Source organism: Molossus molossus, unplaced genomic scaffold (genome assembly GCF_014108415.1).
Source record: "Molossus molossus isolate mMolMol1 unplaced genomic scaffold, mMolMol1.p scaffold_m16_p_5, whole genome shotgun sequence".
Classification (NCBI taxonomy): Eukaryota; Metazoa; Chordata; class Mammalia; order Chiroptera; family Molossidae; genus Molossus; species Molossus molossus.
The window spans coordinates 108,603,316-108,621,850 of record NW_023425388.1 but is presented as its reverse complement, the minus strand read 5'-3'; the positions used below and the strand labels follow the sequence as shown (position 1 = coordinate 108,621,850).

The window sequence follows — 18,535 nt, the reverse complement described above, 5'->3', positions numbered from 1 at the left end:
TTCCCAAGCTCCTGAAGCAGAATCTGCATTTTAACGAGATTCCCAGGGGATCTGGTTGTACCTTAGCAGCTCACGGGCGTTGGTATAGTTCTGATACATGTCTGGCTTAATGTAGATTCTTGGGCCACAGTTGAGGTTCCAAGAAAGTTAAGTGGCTTCCAGTGTATGGGAAAGTCAGTAGGGTTTGCTTTAAATTAAGCACAGCCTGAGGGTGACAAGGCAGGCCAGACAGGCAGGTGAGAAAGGGCAGCAAGGAGCAGGACAGAAATGGGGTCCTCTGAGGTGAGCGGCCTCTGTCACTTGGTCGCAGTCATCAGAATTCAGTTTCCAATGTGCTTTCATGTGAAAGTCTGTGTCTAGAGACACAGAAATGTCTTTTCCACACAGGGGAGTCTTCCTGAGTTAATCTTTAAACCTCACCACTTAACTTGAAAATAAAATGAAGATTTTATGATCGAAAGGGGTGGTAATAATATTTTTTAAAATATTAGCTTAGAAAGGTTGTCTAAAATCTGAAAGAAATATTTGAACGTCTGTGAGTTTATCTTGTCTTTACTTTTTGAGAATGTTGGGCTGCCTCTATTCAGAATGACTAAGGGTTTCATTTGGAACCAGTATAATTTCCTTGTCTTGAACTTAAAAAAGGACCAATTGAGGTGTTAATCCTGGTGAATTAATATCACGACGTGTAGGAAAGTGACAGACCCACAGAACTGGATGATACCCAGACTTCTCTATGAAAAGAAACCTTTCTGCAACAGGCCTAGCAGACAGTCAGTCATTCGACTCAAACACTGCAATCTATGGGGCTTCTCCCACCTCAGGCACACTCAAGAGGGACAGTACTCAACTGTGGACAGATCTCGTGTCTGGGAGTCAGAAGGCACGTGTTGGGGTCTGGGTCATGCCCCTCCAGTCGTTCCAGGCCTAACTGGTACCCCGGGGCTCGTGTTCCAGTCCAGTGGCTCCAACCCCCATCACCACAGGTGCTACTGAAACAAGACTGAGCCAGGCCCTGGAACTTGGCATCCCCCATTGTCCCCATCACAACAAGAGGATGCGGCTCGTATCTTAGGTCCGATGACAAACCACCAGTCATTTCCGAGGACCAGCAAGGGACCCGCAGAAAGCTCTGGTCAGGACCCCGCCAGGAAGAGGGCACTGGCCGGCTGGGGGCGCAGCTGTGTGCAGCTGGAAGAGGAAGTGAGTGGTCCCGAGGCGAAGCAGACGCAGATGTGCAGGAGCAAGTGTGTGGCCCTGAGGCTGGGGGCCAGGGGAAGAGAATCTGGAGGCTCCCACGTGGGAACCGAGGAGTTAGGACTCAGACCTCCGAGGGCACTGCCTGACTGTCTGCTTTCTCGGGGTTCCCACAGGGCAGGTCTGAAGTGCAGGAAACAGAACAGAACAGAAAGCGAGGCTGGAACCGACAGCCAAAGCTCTGGAGAAGAGCCACTCGGAGACGCAGCGGCAGGAGCCGCAGGCAGACAGGAGCAGCCAGGCCTTGCTGGCCCGCGCTGCTGGCGGCCCCGTGGTCCACAGCCCAGCCCACAGGCTCTGGCACAGGAAGAGGTGTCTGCCTGGCCCGGCCGCAGGGCCGCCGACCAGCCCAGGACAGGGGCTCTGAAGCTCAGACACTGCTGCCTGGCCCAGGGGACACCGGGGAGCCTGCGATCTGGGGCACTGAGCGGCTCTCCTGGGGGCCCACACGCAGGCACGCCCCTGCAATACGGGGACAGCCAGCACGCGCTTCTGTAGGGTGGGACACTGTCACCTCTGCAACTGTTTACGCGGCAGAAAATCGGAGAGGTAATCGATGTATTTAGATGAGATATTAAAACTATCTTCTGGCTTATAAAACTCATACTAATTATAGTAATTTGCGTGAGATAATTACCAAGGTATAGGATTGTGTTCATGTTGCTAACACTGAGGGTCTGACCACCTTGGCTGTTCTGTTTCCATCACAACACCAAGCCGCCGGTCGCCTGGGCACAGTCTCCACTGTTCGCTGCTCCTGTGACAATCCATCCAGGACCCAGAGGGTCAGCAGACACCCTGCCTGTCCGCGCCAGGGACACCAGTGCAGCTGCCAGGGAGAATGTCCCCCAGCAACACGAACTGCCTGCTCACCTAAGCCGGCTCCATCGTCACCACCCTGTTTGCCCAGGACGTCCGAAATGCTCCTCTCAGATGACTAAGCTCACCTCCAAACACTCACAGATGGTCTAAGGCGGGCAGAAAAGCCCAGGGGGCTGGTGGAGTTTTGAGTCTCAGCTCTGCCACTTTCAAGGTGACCTTGAAGAAATTACTTTAGTTTGTTATTTGCTGTATGGGAATAGACATGTTTATTTACGTGTTCAACAAACGCTTGCTGAGTCCTGCCGTGTGCAGGCCCGGCTCCCTGAGTCAGGGACGGAGGGCTCCCTCTGCACCCAGGGGCTGTGCGCACACACACACACACACACACACACACACCTGTAAAATGTGAGGTGGCAGTAAATAATATGAAATGAAAATAAAGCAAAACAGACAGGCGGAGAGCGACGAGAAGGAGCGACGTGACAGCGTGCAGAGCAGGCCTGCCGGACTGTGCCGTCTCGAGGGAAGAGGGGGGCCGGGTGGGTGTCGGGGAAGGGTTTTCCGGGCAGTGGGAACCAGAAGCAGCGGGTCTGCAGGGGACGTGCCTAGTGAGGAGAGTACGGCCAGCGCGGGGCACGACAGCAGTGAGGTCAGACTCCCGTGGGAAGGGGAGAGGGTCCAGGCCCATCCTGCGGGGACTTTTATCCATGGTGGGCCATTACAAATAATGGAGCCAAGGACTGACGCGATCTGAGCTATTGCTGGATGGAAGACTTATACTGTGGGGCCCAGCAGGGGAAACAGGGGGACCAATCAGGAATGTGCTGCTGTAGTCCACACAGAAGGTGGTGGCCTGAAGGGGTTAGGCGTGGCGGTGTTGAGAAGTGGCTTAGGTTCCGGGTAAGTTTTGAAGGACAAGCCAACGACATCATTGATGTACAGAAAGAGGGGAAGGAAATGGTAACGCCCAAATTCCAGCCTGGAGGAGCAGGAAGGATGAGATGCTATTCCTGAGAAGGGAAGACGGTGGGAGGGGCCAGCTCCTGTTGTGGTGCTCAGCCTGCTGTCAGTCAGTCAGGGAGACAAATAAGATGATGTGAATAAAACTAGTGCGGCCTTGGCCACCAGGGGGCGATCAGCCAACCCCAGTCCCTCGCTCTATCCTGGGGACACTCCTGTGTGACCCCTTGTTCTCAGCGTGCATCTGCACACTCCTGCCCACACCCACCTCCTTACCACCACCTCTGCCCAGCAATGCAGTCCGAGTGCTTCCCCCACAGAAGAATCCAGCGGGCTTCAGACCCCGCACAGAGAGGTGCGTCACGTGCTTAAACCAAGCGAGGAAAGGATTTGATGGCAAAACAGCATGAGTGGCAGTCCTAGCACCTCAAAGCACTGAAGAGCCACAGTACCCTAACGTTTCCCTGGTGTTGGCTGTCTTTTAACAGAAACTCTGTGAAGGGTAGAATACAACATTTTATAAGCATTTTTTTTCCCTTAGAAGAGAAGAGAAGCTAAGAAACTGAGATGTTACCCAAAAACCTATAGAAATGCATACTGCTTATATCGTTCTTGGCAAAATGTTCTCATTGCTTTCATTTTTGCCTAAAATTTTGAAACACAGTATTAAAAAGATATACATAAGCAATATAAATATCTAGACACTTGTGTTAGGTAAATATGTCTTAGCAATATTTTATCCAAAGCCAATCCCCAAAATAACTAACATATAAATAGAAGCATAAAGTCTACATATGAAAAATATACTTGGTTCTTTAAAATTCTTTATTGCAGACTCGTTTGAAATGTCAGTGTTCTGCTCACATATCTCTGTACTCTTAAGAATCATCAACATTTAATTTATGAGTGTTTTTAGTTGAAAAGATTCTGCTGCTTAAAATTCAATTCAATCCCCTTAGTCTGAGTTGAGGAATACTTAACATCTTGTGTTTTTCCCCAAGCCCTCTCCTGTGCCCAAGTTCTCATAATTCACAGAATATTTCATCCAAAGTAGAGTGCAGCCCATCACTTTCCCAGCCCAGCCCAGCGGCGACACAGAGAATGCCACAGCACAGAGCCCAGTGTCCCGTGGTGCTACCCTCTGTCCCCAGGGAGCACCCTGCGACGCATAGTGTCATGCGACATTTTAATCGGGTGTAATAGGGTCAAATAAGGACCTCTCTCTTTCTCGCTTGGAAAGTAAGGTCATTGGCAGGGGCAACAGAACCCTTGTAGATTTCTTATGTGTGTGACTCATGTTTTTAGCACTAAATTATGATGACAGGAACTTCTTCACATCCCTCAAAGCACCCAGTGGAAAGGACTCGTCTGGGCGAATATGGCAACATTCAGTACAAACTCCAGCACAGCGGTGGGCACTGGCTAGGACACGTCCAGAGCTGACCATCCAGTCTTCTCTTCATTGTTTCCCACGTTCAACTTTCCTAATTTATGACCAGGGGGTCATTAATTCTCAGGAAGAATCGATTTCTTAATAATTTAAGTCTTTAGTTTTTTTCTTTAGCTTTGATCGTGCCCCTGTTGAAAGCAAGTGGGAGGTTTACCCGATTTCATTATCATAGTCATTACAGCCGTTTTGAGTCTGCTGACACCGAGTTCCCCTTCTTCTAGCTAGGACAGGGCACGGAGGAGAAAGAAAATTGGTTTTAACTGGTATGTTTTTGAATTTCAGGCATAGTTGCTGTTCTCTTCTGTGGAGTCACACAGGCACATTACACCTACAACAACCTGTCGGTGGATTCCAAAATGAGGACTAAGCAGGTAAGCGAAAATCTTCCCGCCAGGCTCTGCGTCCTCTCCCGGGTCACAGTTGCGCAGCAGTGTGGCGGTGGGCTCCGAAGGCGTTTCATTCGTCAGGGAAGGAAGGGTGCTTCAGGCTTCATTAATGTTTGGATATTTATAGATTTTTTTCCTCCAGAGTAACCATTAACAATTCTCTTGGTAAGCAAAAATAGAGTTATAATAGTCCCTCCCTCCTAAGAGATGTGGACCTCGGCTGTCAGTCTTGAAGATGGAAGGCCCCGGCCAGTCATCACTCAGTCGCTTACATCTGAAGCGTTATAAAGACTGTGAGACTGGGCAGAGAGAGAAATGGAGGAGTTAGGAAGCAATGTTTGGTCTTTAACGGGGTCCTTTTGCTTCCAAGTAAACTCCGTTGCCCGTGTCACACAAGGGGATGTACCTCCCACATGCCAAGAACATGTCTGCATGGATACCTGTGCACAAGCACCCACGGTCCTGCCACCAACGGCCCCTCTGCGCCGAGCGCTGTGCTAGGTACTGGGAATGGAAAGACAGCATGCGACCCTGCCTTCGGGCTTGTCATCAAGTCGGTTGATAAAGATAAGGATGTGTAATGAGCTGTGATGGAAATACAGAGGGTGTTTGGGGCACATTCAATAGGGCATCCTCCGGTCGTTAGGACTGGTTTTGGGAAGAGAAGGTTTCCAGAATGATGTGCCCGATGTGGAGCTTGACATACAAGTAAAAATTAATTAGGCAATCATGGGGGATCTAGTGGGGCATTGGAAGGGCATTTGAGTCTAAAGTTATAGGATGAACAACGGCTCTAAAGCAGTTGGTTGAAGCACTGTGAGTAGTTCTGTGTGGCTAGAGAATGGGGTAAGGCTGATGCTGCCAGACGTAGCGACGGATGAAACCATACATATAGCCAGAGACCAGCTTACGAAGGAATCCCCAGTGGAATATTACTCAGCAATAAAAAATAAAACTAAAGTCTTGCCATTTGTGACAACATGGATGGACCTAGAGGATAATATACTAAATGAAATAAGTCAGACAAGTAGCACATGATTTCACTTATATTTAGAATTTTAATAATCAAACAAATAAGCAAACAAACAAAAGCAGACAATATAAACAGAGATCGAACTAATGGTTAACAGGGGGCTCGGTGGGGGGGTGAAATGGTGAAGAAGAATGTAGTAAAGAACGTTGTGATAGCTTTGCAAAGTGAGAGATGAATACTAGACTTAGTGTGGCAATCACAACATAAGGTATACAAATGTTGAATCACTATATATTGTACGTCTGAAACGAATATAATATTGTTTGTCAACTGTACTTTAGTTTAAAAACAGAAAAGAAAGAAAAGACTTCCATGCCTGGGAAGGAGGTTGCACTGTACCCTAAAGGTAATGGGGGTGCTTAAGCAGCAGAATTCATCATCTTACAATGTTGGAGCCAGAGGTCTGGCACCAAGGTGTCGGGAGAGTTAGTTCCTTCCGAGGGCCGTGAGGGAGAATCTGTTCCTTCACTCTCCTACTGCTGGGGTTTTCTGGTAATCTTCTGTGTTCTCCATCTGTAGACACAGCGTCCTGACATCTGCCTTTATGCTCTCATGGCATTCTCCCTGTGAGAATGTCTGTCTCCAAATTTCCCCGTTTTTTTAAAAAAAAAAAATTGTATTGATTTTTAGAGAGAGAGGGAGAGAGATTTATTGCCCTGACCGGGGATCAAACCCACAACGTTGGCATATTGGGCAGACGCACTGACCAACTGAGCTACCCACCCAGGGTAAATTTCCCCTTTTCATAAGGACACCATTCATATTAGATTAGGGGTCCACCCTACTCCAGTAGGACTTCATTTTAACTCAACTAATTACATTTTTAATGACTCTGTTTTCAAGTAAGGTCACATTCCAGAGTACTGATGGTTAGGACTTCAGCACAGAAATTTGGGGAGGACACCATTCAGCCCAATAACAGGAAGTCTTTAAAGTGTCTTAGGCAGGGTAACTTTAGTAACTGGATTTCCGTTTTAGAAATAGCACCCTGACAGACAAGAGGAGCATGAATCAAATGGCATTTGTATCCATGAGCTTTTGCTGTGTGACAAGCAACCATACAACGCCAGTGGCATCCAACAATAAACATTCATTTGTCACACATCTGCAGAGGTAGGTCGAGCTGGGCGGCCATGCTTGCCCACCTGGCTGGCGTCTAGGACACACAGCCAGTGCCACATGTCTGTTGTTCCTCTCGTGGCAGAGGAGCAAACCACAATGGGCAAGTCCATTTCAAGCCCCTGCCTGCATCCCTTTTCCCAAACATCCTATTGGCCACAGAAAATCCCATGGTGAGCCCAAGATCAAGAGGCTGAGCAGGTCACCAACCCACATGAGAGAACACTGCAGAGTTATATGCCAAGAAGCACAGATGTAGGGAATGATAAAGAATTGTGTGAAATGCTTACAATCTACCCAAAATGCAAATTGAGGTAGAGAAGATTATCTAATAAGTCCAATTATGCTGAAGATATCTGATATGATATTGGGGTAGCAGGAGTGCAGAAAGCAAAAACTGTAATTGGCTAGACATTCCTAAATAGTAGTTTTTGAAGATACTTAAAGCTCTCTTTGTTGTTGTATCCCAAGCTCATCTGGACCTGACTCTACCTCCCACCTACCCAGAAATTCTTAAGGTCTCCTACACCTGTGCCCATCAGAGGGACCACAAAGATGCAACCTCAGAAATTTTAAGTACCCTTGGTTAAAAATTAAAGTGAACAAATAGCTGATACTGATGCCTAAAGCCTTGAAGGATCCTTTGAATTAGGAGACTTAGCATTCTCTAGGGTTTAGAGGGAGAAATGCGTTGGGCTGTTCTTTCTGACCTCGTGTGCTTCTCTGAGCACTTGTATTCTGGAAAGTTGAACTCTGTTTAGGGAATTGCAGTTTTAAGTCTTGCTCTCTAGACTGCTCAGCAGAACTTCAAAGATAACTCAGCTCCTGGTGAGTCAGCAGCCCAGCACCCAGGGCAGACCAAGCCCATGCGGGGCCCACAGCCCTCCGCTCCCTCGGCACGACCTGGCACGTGCTCCCTGACGCCTGCCAGCATCCGCTGTCACAGCACTCTCCTTTCACGAAGGGGTTTCACGAGCTTACTCTTCAGCATCCAGATAATTGCACCCCCCACCCCCACCCTCGCCTTCTTTCCCAGGTGCCTGGTTCTTAGGAAGAGCCTAATGAATTTTAATTCTCTTCCCTTCTCATACCTTTCCTCACTTTTTTTCCTTAGGGTTTGAAATTTTCTATTTACTTTTTATTTCATAAGGTATGCACATGTTGTATACATATGTATCCATGTGTGCGCATGTACACATATATTCCGCACTCTAGTATGCAGTCTGAGGTCGCCACTGTGGAAGAACGGAGAGGAATGAGAGCCAGCCTTTCAAGGACCGTCACAGACCCGAAGTCCTGGCCACAGCTGCAGCAGTGCAGCAGCAAAGTCCGAACTGCGTGTGGGCACATTCTGAACTGTGCACAGTAGCTGAGGCTGGTATCACAGACATCGCCCCTAGTGCTGCTCTGAGGCGGGAAAGGTTGGGAAAGTGTTGGGTGATGACACGTAGGTATCAGACACAATGTCTGTCTGCGTCTCCGCGCATTGCGTTCACCAGCGACGGGAGAAGTAGCATTGTGCCACCTCTGGGCCTCTGTCCCCAGACTGGGGAACAGGAGCAGAGGACGTCAGTGAGTGAAGTCGAGGGTAAAATCCATAAAAATCAACTTTGTGTTACAAAATGCAAAGGCACTATGATTTACAAAGGAATTTTATTCATAGACCGTGCCTATACCAGCTAATCCAGTAGCTACATCTGTATACAAAGACTTTTGAGAACTCTGTGTCCTTTATAACTTCAAGAAATAGAGTGCCTCTTTACAACTGCATTTGTACTTGTCCAGCTGGTGTGGCTCAGTGGTTGAGCGTTGACCCTGCACCAAGAGGTTGCCAGTTCGATTCCCGGTCAGGGCACATGCCCAGGTTGTGGGCCTGATCCCCAGTGAGGGCATGAAGGAAGCAGCCAGCATTGATGTTTTCTCTCATCAATATTTCTATCTCTCTCTCCCTCTCTCTTTCTTTCTCTAAAATCAATAAAGAAAAAAAGTTTTTTTTTAAACAATTCCATTTGCACTTTAAAATATGATTTAAAATTAAAAACCATCTAGATGTAGGTGAATTTATTTTACTCCAACCTATGTAACATGACTATGTGTGGGGCACAAAGCAGCATAATCGGGACACTCGCTGTGGTGCTGTACCCAGGGTGAGGGTTTCACTTTGACAGCAACGAGTTCCATCCAAGAGTCTGTGAACACACAGGCAGCCTGTCACTGGGCTGGGGGTGGTTCTCGCTCTAGGTTATGCACATTTAACCTTAGAGATGAGCAAATCCTGAAACCCCTGACTCTTGCCCTAGAAACTAAGAACTTCTAGAGATCCCCGCAGTGGACATGAGCACACAGCGGTCCGTGAGCCCCGAGTTCACAGACTGCAGACTCCATGGCCCACTGACACAGTGCCCGTGTCCTCCCCGTCCTTCCCTCCCGCGTGCTGTCCCCCCGGCAGGCCTGGAAGTTGGTAAAAGGGACCAAACTTCAGGGTGTTTCCACGTCTTTACCTTGCCTGAGGCTGACTTGCAAAACCATATATTCCTTCATCATCCCTTTTAACTAGAATTTCTCCTTCCTTCCTGAAGTTTCCATCTAAAAATTACTTCCAATGAATAACCATGGATATAGAATATTAATTTAAATCATTAACATGCGATTATGCATTAACACTTACGAAGTACTTACCTCATTTACTTTTCTACCTAAGAGGTAGCTCTTCTTACCTTCATTCATCCAACTAATACATCTCAGAGCCTGCGTGTGCTACCTCTGTTCAAGGTGCTGGATTCAAGAGTGGACAAAAACGATTTCTGGTAGAGGAGCTTTATAATAATCAGAATAAATAAGCTAAATAGCTAGTGCGCTTATGGCAAGTCAGAAGGTCAATAATGAAGCAGAGAAGGAAGCCAGCCTTGTATACGTGGGGAGGCAAGGTGGTCATTTTAGATAGGATGGTTAGGGAGGGCCTCAGCAAGAAGGTGACACTTAAAAAAGAAAGATGTGCACAATTGGGCGGAGCTGTCCAGAAATCGGGAATGACGGGTATAATGGCCAGTTGGGGCGGGTGACCAATACAGCTGAGTGAAGAGGACCAGGGAGGACATGAGCGAGCAGAGCAGAGCCGAGACGAGGGGGGGTCCAGGAGGGCCTGAGCAAGCGGAAGGGCACTGTAGCATTTTACACACAGGCACGCTCGGTACGACTCGAATGTTCAGAGAACGGAGGTGCCATCTGTTACCTGGGAAAGGCTATAGATGGCAGGTTTAAAGGGCAATTGGGTCTGGCCAGTGTGGCTCAGTGGTTGAGCATCGACCCCTGCACCAAGAAGTCACCAGTTCGATTCCTGGTCAGGGCACATGCCCAGGTTGTGGGCCCGATCCCCAGTGGGGGGCATGCGGGAGGCAGCCAATCAACGATATTTCTAGCTCTCTCTCCCTCTCACTTCCTCTCTCTCTAAAATCAATAAAGAAAAATAAATAAAGGGCAATTGGGAACAGAGTGTTGGCGTGTTACATTGGCATGTGTATTAGTTGATACAGTGGAGCTGTTGAGTAGCCAGTTGGACCTGGAATTCTGGAGTTCAGGGGTAGGTCTAGGCTGGAGGAGTAGCTCTGGAAGTTGTCAGCGTGGAGATGGTGTTGCAAACATGAGCCTGGGTGAGCCCTCCCAGAGCAACGAGCCTGAGCGCTCCTGTGGTAAGGGCGGGAGCATCAAAGGGGACCAGGAGGTGATAGCCCGTAGGGAGGAGTAAAACCGAGAAGGTGTGGTGTCCTGAAAGTCACAGGAAAAGAGGATCTCAAGAAAAAGCATAACGGGTTGTGCCAAATACTTCTGAAGATCAAGTAAGAGGTCACTGATGATATTGGTGGATGTCGGGGTGAAAGTCTGATTCCACGGGGTTCAGGGGAGAAGGGGGGGAAGAAATCAGAAACCACATGTGCGAACAAGTCTTCGAAAGAATACCGCTGTGACATGATAGCCGGAGGGATGTGTGAGGCCGAAAGAAAAGTCCTGTCACTTTTAAGGTGGAAGAAAGAAGAATACTTTTTTATGCTGATGAGAATAATACAGAAAAGAGAAGACTGTGTGTTTGAGGGTTTGTCAAGGCTTGTAAGTGGCAACAGCAAATTTTGAATATGATTTTTTTACTTTGTAGTCCAAACTATTTTGCCTTTTACTAAATATCCTTTGATTATAGATGGGATAGTAGCAATTGTGAGGCTTAGTATCATTTATTCAGAAAACCTTGAGTGGACGGATAAACTGAATGAATGTTTGGATATCTTTATTATACTTTCAGCTAATTCAGATCATTTATCCTTTGTCTTACATTTAATTCTATCATCTTTGAAAAATCTACCAGTTTTAGTGCATTTTAATGTTTTACTAAAATACAGGTTGGAATAGACATAGATGTTTTCCTGCACTTATTTCTGAAAAGCCAGATTCTTTGTCTAGTATTTATGGGCAAACAATGACATCTTTATTACAGCACATTCTTTCCAGATGCTTATTTTATTTCCATTCCCCCAAATGAGATTTGAGTGTTTATCACCATTGAATAAAAAAGCAGCAATGAAAATCCAAATTTAAATTTCCAATAAAAAAAACAAATAAGACAGGGGAGCCAAATTGGATATGGTGCGCATGACTCTGTAAGAAAGTTCAGGGAAAATCTCTAGAACGTGGGACAGGCCAGGTGATCCGGGAGAAACAACACTTGACGGAGAGTCCGGAAAGCTGAGGTTCCGCCCTCATCTTTACAGCTAACAGGGGCCTCGGGTAATTCATGTAACACCTGTGAGCTTCAGTTTTCACATTTTAAAATGAACCATATGACGGGGTTTTAATGATCACGCTCTACAAGCAATATTCTGTGACTTGACACGCAGCATAAGACCTGCCTCCAGCCCCTTCTCCCGGCCGACGCTGGACAGAGGTCACACGTGGCCGATGGCAGTGCATGGAGATGAGAGGAGGGTCAGAGTTGGCGTTTGATTTTGAGGACAAATCACTGGGTAGACTTTCATTAAGTTGTCAAGTCAAATCCAAGAATGAGGCAATTAAAAACCAAAGTCCCACCTGGCTGGTGTGGCTCAGTGGTTGAGCATCGACCCTGCATCAAGAGGCCGCCAGTTCGATTCCCGGTCTGGGCACATGCCCAGGTTGTGGGCCTGAACCCCAGTGGGGGGCATGCCGGAGGCAGCGCATCGATGTTCTCTCTCATCGATGTTTCTGTCCCTCTCTACATCTCCCTTCCTCTCTCTCTAAAATCAACAAAGAAAAAATATATATTTTTAAAGTCCCTGGTTCATACTAGGAGGGAGGTTTCAGGGAGAGCTGGGTAGTACCTCCGAGAAAACTCTGCTCTGAAGTGAGGAGCTGCAGTGGATTTTCCTGGGGCTGCCTGCACCCGGAGGGTGGCGCGTCCAGAGCTTACCTGGGACCACTCAGTCTCAAGGGTCTGCGAAGGGCTGTCCAGCTTGTCCATCCAAGCATGGACTGAGCACAGGCTGGGCAGGACGTGGGTGCGTGGCAGGCTGGAAGCCATGCTTCTCTCTCCTAGGAGCTCCTAATGCATCAGGGGACATACATAGATGAGGGGACGCTTAATGCATCAGTGTGCACACGTGTCTGCACACACACACACACAAACGATCACCCGTGGCCACTGTGAACACAGAGGAACGCAACGTGCGATGGGAACCAAACGACTGACTTGCTTCCCGGAGGCAAGATGTTCAGGGGACGCTGCATGAGCTGGGCCTTTGGAGTTAGGCGCACGGGTAATTAGATTATCATGAACATCTCATGGGGGGATGAGAGCAAAGAAGAAAGAATATGGAAAGGCACAAAATAAGAGTTCCACACAAAAGAAGTAGCGCCCTGTGACTGGGGCCCAGGTTGCTGTGAGGAACAGGTCGACATCTGCTAGGGTGGGGACAGGAGAGGGCGGGGTGTGGGAGAGGTGAGGTCAGGGGCCTCTCGGTGTCTCACTCGCTACCTCTAGGAGAGCTGTGTCCTGTGAGCCTGACAATCACGTAAGGCTCTTAGGCATAGGGATGACGACACCAGTCCGATCTGTGCGAAAACATTCCGCTCTGTGCCTTCCAAGGGTAATGAAGGGAGCATCTTGAAGGAAATGACATTAATCATGACATCCATCTCCAGCTCACCGTACTTCCTTCTGATACACTACTTACATATATAACATCAGCTTTATATTAATCTTCTATGACTCTGGAGATATATGTATGTATATGTATACATTATGTTTTTATTGTTGACTCTATTACAGCTGTTCCTCACCCCCAACCCCTGCGCCTTCACCACATGTCGTCTGTGTCCGTGGTCTATACCTATATGCATATACTATATTATTTGATTGATTTCTTCCCACCCTCCCCTCTCTGAGATCTGTCAGACATATTTTTGTCTTGTCTTACCTCTCAGGATGTTGTGGTCCATTTGAAAAGTTTATGGAAATTTACCATTTGGTTTTGATGAATTTAGTTGTTCATTAAATTCTCGCTGAATTAATAAATAAATGAATAAATGAATTATGACCATTAACATTTCAAGATGAAAAAGACAGAGGGGAAACAATATATGCTAATTAATGATTTCAAATCTGACATGATGCATTAATTTAAGTGTAATGAGTTGGATGCGTGCCGTCAATGTCTAAGGTAATCCTGAGACACAGAAAGAAGACTCAAGTGCAATTCCATTACCGCTTGAGCTCCCTGCAGAGCGCCTCTGCCTTATTGATTTGCATCACAGTAGTTTTTGATTATGGTTCGGAGCAATTTTTTCCCCTCGCTTTTAACAAAAGCAAGCACGTTCGATCCCAGTTACCTGCTCCGAGGTGCAGTGGAGACAATGTCCGGGCAACAATGCCTCCTCGTTTCTGAAGTCAGATCAAAGATATCTTCATAAAACAGAGAATTGCCTTTTTTTTTTTTTTTTAACTTTAATTATATTTCTTTTGTCGAGATTTCTGCCACTTTTCTTTTTTCCTTCATTCAAAGTACCTTTAAAAACACCATCCTAGAAGGGTTGAATTTATAAATGATGGCAAAGTGTTTAAATTTCCTTTTAGCTAAGCTGGTGATTCTTCCCAATGAAACTCATTATAGTGTATAATGGACATTTCGTGGTTCAGCTAATACGTGTTCTCTTTCAGATGCTAATGAACACACTGTACTTTTAGTTCCCAGAAAGAATGGTTGTCTTGTGACTCCCTGGTTAAGAAGCCTTGCTCTGCACAACCAACTCGCACTGTAGTAGAGACCACAGTGACCATTCAGCAACCTCCGTGGTAGGCCCCTCCTGCGTGGCAGGTCCTGGGCCCAGGGAGCATTGTAGCTAAAGGAAGCATAAACACTGTTTTCTCTTACATTTTTTCATGTAACATTTTTGATCTGATAAAGCTGTAATTATACTGTAAATTCTCAATTAAATCTTAGCTACTCTTTTAACAACACATCTGTGTTTGCTTATCATCGTACATAATTGCAGTTGAACATTTTTAAGTCATGAAATCCAAGCAGTTTAGAACAAGGTGGGACAACAAAGGTAAATTTTAAACCTACAATTGCATTGGAGGAAACTTCAGCCCATGGAAGTTTGGTGACTTGGAGGGGTAGAGTCGGTCCTCCCCCCAGGGCCAACCTGACCAACTACAAGTACATATTACCCACCTCTGAAAGCAACCTTTGGTGTATCAGCTACCCATGACTGCGTAACAAATTACCCTGAAACCTAGCAGCTTAAAGCGACAAAGTTTTATTCTTTTATGTAGTTTGTAGGGCTCCAGGTCCAGAAGCGTGAGCTTGGCGGGGTGGTCTGGCTCAGGGACCCACGTGAAGTGGCAGACAAACCGTGGGCCAGGGCTGTAGATCCAGGCAGGTGGGCGCAGGGTCCCGTGCCAGCTGCGCCCTCACAGCTGCGGCAGCGGGCGTTCTGCAGGGCTCCTCGGGTGGCCTCCTGCCGTGAACGCCCACTGTTCCCCAGAGCAAATGCACCCGGAGAGGAAACGCGGACGCAGCGATGCCTTTCCCCACGGGGCTCGCAAGTCACTCTGTCACTGCTGCCGGATTCTGTTGGAAGCGAGCCAGTAAGAACAGCTCGCACGAATGGGAGGGAGATGAAGCTCTCCCTGTTGAAGGGAGAAGTATCAAAGAATTGTAGACACATTTTCAAACTGCTCTGGAGCCTGGTGCCATTTTTATAAGTGATTTTTTTTTGATAATCGTTTCAATTTCTTACATGGTTTAATATTTAGGCTTTTCTCTTTTTGAGCCAAGTTTAGTTTTCGGGTAAACCATCTATTCTTTTCATATTTACAAAAATTGTAGTAACATAAATTGTTGCACACTAGATTGTACCAGGCACTAAAATGTGTTTTCATAGAAAGATCCCAATTAATATTTACCCAAAATATCCATGAGGTAAAGACTAATGTTAGATTTTGCAAACCTTCGAGAAATTGAGAAGCTCACACACAGAATAAAGTTGTCCATCATAACCCATTATTATTCTTCATTTTCCCTCATATATTTGGATGCAGACCTTTGTTATAGAAAATTCGGTGCATATATTTTTTCCTTATTAAAATTTGTGATGTATGTATTATACTGATGATTTTAAGAAACAGCATTTGGGCCCGGTCAGTGTGGCTCGTTGGTTGAGCGTCGACCCTGCACCAAGAGGTCGCCAGTTCGATTCCCGGTCAGGGCACATGCCCAGGTTGTGGGCCCGATCCCCAGTGGGGGGCATGCAGGAGGCGGCCAATCCATGTTCTCTCTCATCGATGTTTCTCTCTCTCTCTCCTTCTCCTTCCTCTCTCTCTAAAATCAGTAAAGGAACCCTGGCCGGTTTGGCTCAGCGGTTAGAGCGTCGGCCTGCGGTACAGAGAGACCCGGGTTCGGTTCCCGCTAAGGGCACGTACTTTGGTTGCAGTTTGTCCCCGGCCCTGGTTGGTCATGCGGGTGGCAGCCACTCGATGTGTCCCTTTCATGTCGATGTTTCTCTCTCTCTCTCTTCCTCTCTCTCCCTCCCACTCTATCTGCACAAAAAATGGAAAAATGTCCTCAGGTGAGGATAAAAAAAGAAAATAAATCAGTAAAGGAAAAAAAATTTTTTTAAACCAGCGTTTGGATTTATTTCCTCTTCCTGCTCCTGTTTTCCTAATGGATGCCTTTCCCTCTCACCACCGTCATTCTTCCTCCTCTCCTTGGGCTCCTCCTCTCCTTCAGGTCCCCTTTGACCGAGGACACGGGCTCAGGTGGCCTGTCCCTGCCGAGCCCCCCGCCCCGCCCTCCGGCCTCCTGCTCCGTGGCTGACCCTGGCCGGCCTTGCAGGGAGCGAGCGCAACAGCGCCCCCTCTCTTCCGCCAGCGTGCTGCGCCCCGCCGTCCGCCCTGCCCGCCTCCGCCTAGTGACGGGCATTCTGTTCCCTTCTGAAACCGTTCTTTCCTGTTTCTTCAGGCGGGGAGTAGCCGAGGATGCTGTTGTTTCCTTCTGCTGCCTCACGCCACCGTGGGGGACTCTGGTCAGACCGCCTGGCGGGCCGCCCGTGTCCCCCCAGGCGCCTCTTGGCCCACGTCAGCCCAGCTTTAGATTTCTGCCAACACGATCCCAAAGCCTTCTCCTAATTTTTGTCTTTCTCATCTCCCAACACCTCAAGAAATATACTTTTTTCATTCATTATTTTTTAAAATTTAATTTTCTTTTTTTATATTTTCCCCCAAATAATGACCTTGTGTTATTTTTCACTATGTAGGGCCTCAGCCCCTCAAAGAGATGGTTCTCTTTCTGTCTCTCCCTCTCGCTCCCATGCTCTGTCTCACTCTTTTTCTCTCATTTCTTTTACCTTTACAAAACAAAAAACACCACTATTAATGCTCGATATCAACATAGAAATATGTATGAAGCATGTCCTTCTACGACAGGCCTGGTTCAGTGCACAGTGAAAAACTTTGTCTGACGAGGGTTTAAAAGATTAGCTGGCCTGGTCCTCACTTTGACGACATTCAAGACAGTTGCTGGCTCGTTATTACCTTAAAGTCTCTAAGAATGGCAATAGCACACCGCCTTGAACAGCCATCGCAGTGGTCACCGGGCTGAGAGGTGCAGTTGAAGGACTTCTGTCTCACGATGGCATTTTGAGTTGATAAGTGGAAATTACTGTAATTTTTCTGCTTGCTTTAATTACATTTTATAGATGCAGCCCAGCAAACACCAAGGCTGTGTGCGAGCGCTGGAGTGTGTGTTTGTTACAGAATGTTGCCAAGTTTAAGCATGCCATTTCCTGGCCGTCTGGAAAGTCACAGGACGTGGGTTTAATGAGATGCTGGGCCTTTGTGCAGTTCCTCCGGGAGAGAAACGGAATTGCTTCTGGAGGCACAGCTTACAAATTCAAAGACTCCCATCACTAGAGATATAAAGTAGAATGCTGAATAAAGTCCCTGGAAGGGAAATCTAATAAACGAGAATCACAGTTTGGTTTTAGGAAAGTTACTTAACGCAATTGTTCTGGGTTATGTTGAGAAAGAACTCGATTGGAGTCAGCAGTGACTGACTGATGTGTTCTTGAGGGAGAGGAGAATGTCTTTTTAAATGCACCTGCTTTAACAATGAGCACCCCGGTAGCAAGCTATTTCTGATGTATTTTTCCAATGGTTCCAAGCTGTTAAGAAATAACTATGCTTGAAAACGTGTATCTTTTCCCATTTTGTACTGCGCCTTGCTCCATTCAGATTCAATTTTCAAGGACAAACTAGAGGAGAAGAGATACCTGATTGAAAATAAAGGAATTCCTCTGTTGGGAAAGAATGGCTCACCTTCCTTCCTTAGTCATGTAGGTAACTGAATTCATACAGCTCTTCCTTCCCCAGAGATCTGTGCATGTGGCTACTGGGACTCAGATCGGGAGAGTGTTGGTTTGGGTTCCCAGGACAACGGCGTCATACCTCAGCATCTGTCACTGGTCAGCTTGCTTTCCTTTGTGAAGATGCTGCTCAAGGCATCTGCAGACGCATCGTAGGGCCAACGTGGACAGACCAGAGACAGACGGGCAAGAGGCACAGAGATAGCACCCGCTGAGGTTCAGTATTCCAGCCCTGACACAGCAGATTTCTAGATGATTGAAGTTCTGTGAGTGGGCCCTGGACCTTCCCTTGGGCCACATGGTAAATGATACCTTCACTTTTTATGCTTTTATGAAGGTGTTCTCAAGTCGTGGTCTGCAGGCTGGTGATTCAATTTTACAGCACTGTCTGTACTCCTATCTGGCATAAATTAATGATTTACACCAGCTTGGAACGAACACCACCATTCTACCTACCCCTTTGTGCTTGTTATTGTTCGGTTTGAGCTTGTTTTTACGGTGCAAGTCAGGGCAGGTGGTCTACAGGGGTCTTTGCTTCATCCAGTTATATGAGAGACTAAACGAGTTTGAGACCATGTGACCTTCCTGGGAAAAGCAGTGTGATTTTAAGGGGACATTCCT

At 47.1% G+C, this 18,535-nt stretch overlaps 1 protein-coding gene across 1 annotated transcript in view; it reads left to right on the top strand.

Moving 5' to 3' along the window:
• The window catches only part of SLC9A9 (solute carrier family 9 member A9), a 595,026-nt gene that overhangs the window by 292,661 nt on the left and 283,830 nt on the right, over positions 1-18,535 (top strand). The window contains exon 9 of the mRNA XM_036243492.1: positions 4,772-4,860. Within this exon, the coding sequence (XP_036099385.1) occupies positions 4,772-4,860 (89 nt within the window). The remainder of the gene's footprint in view (positions 1-4,771; positions 4,861-18,535) is intronic.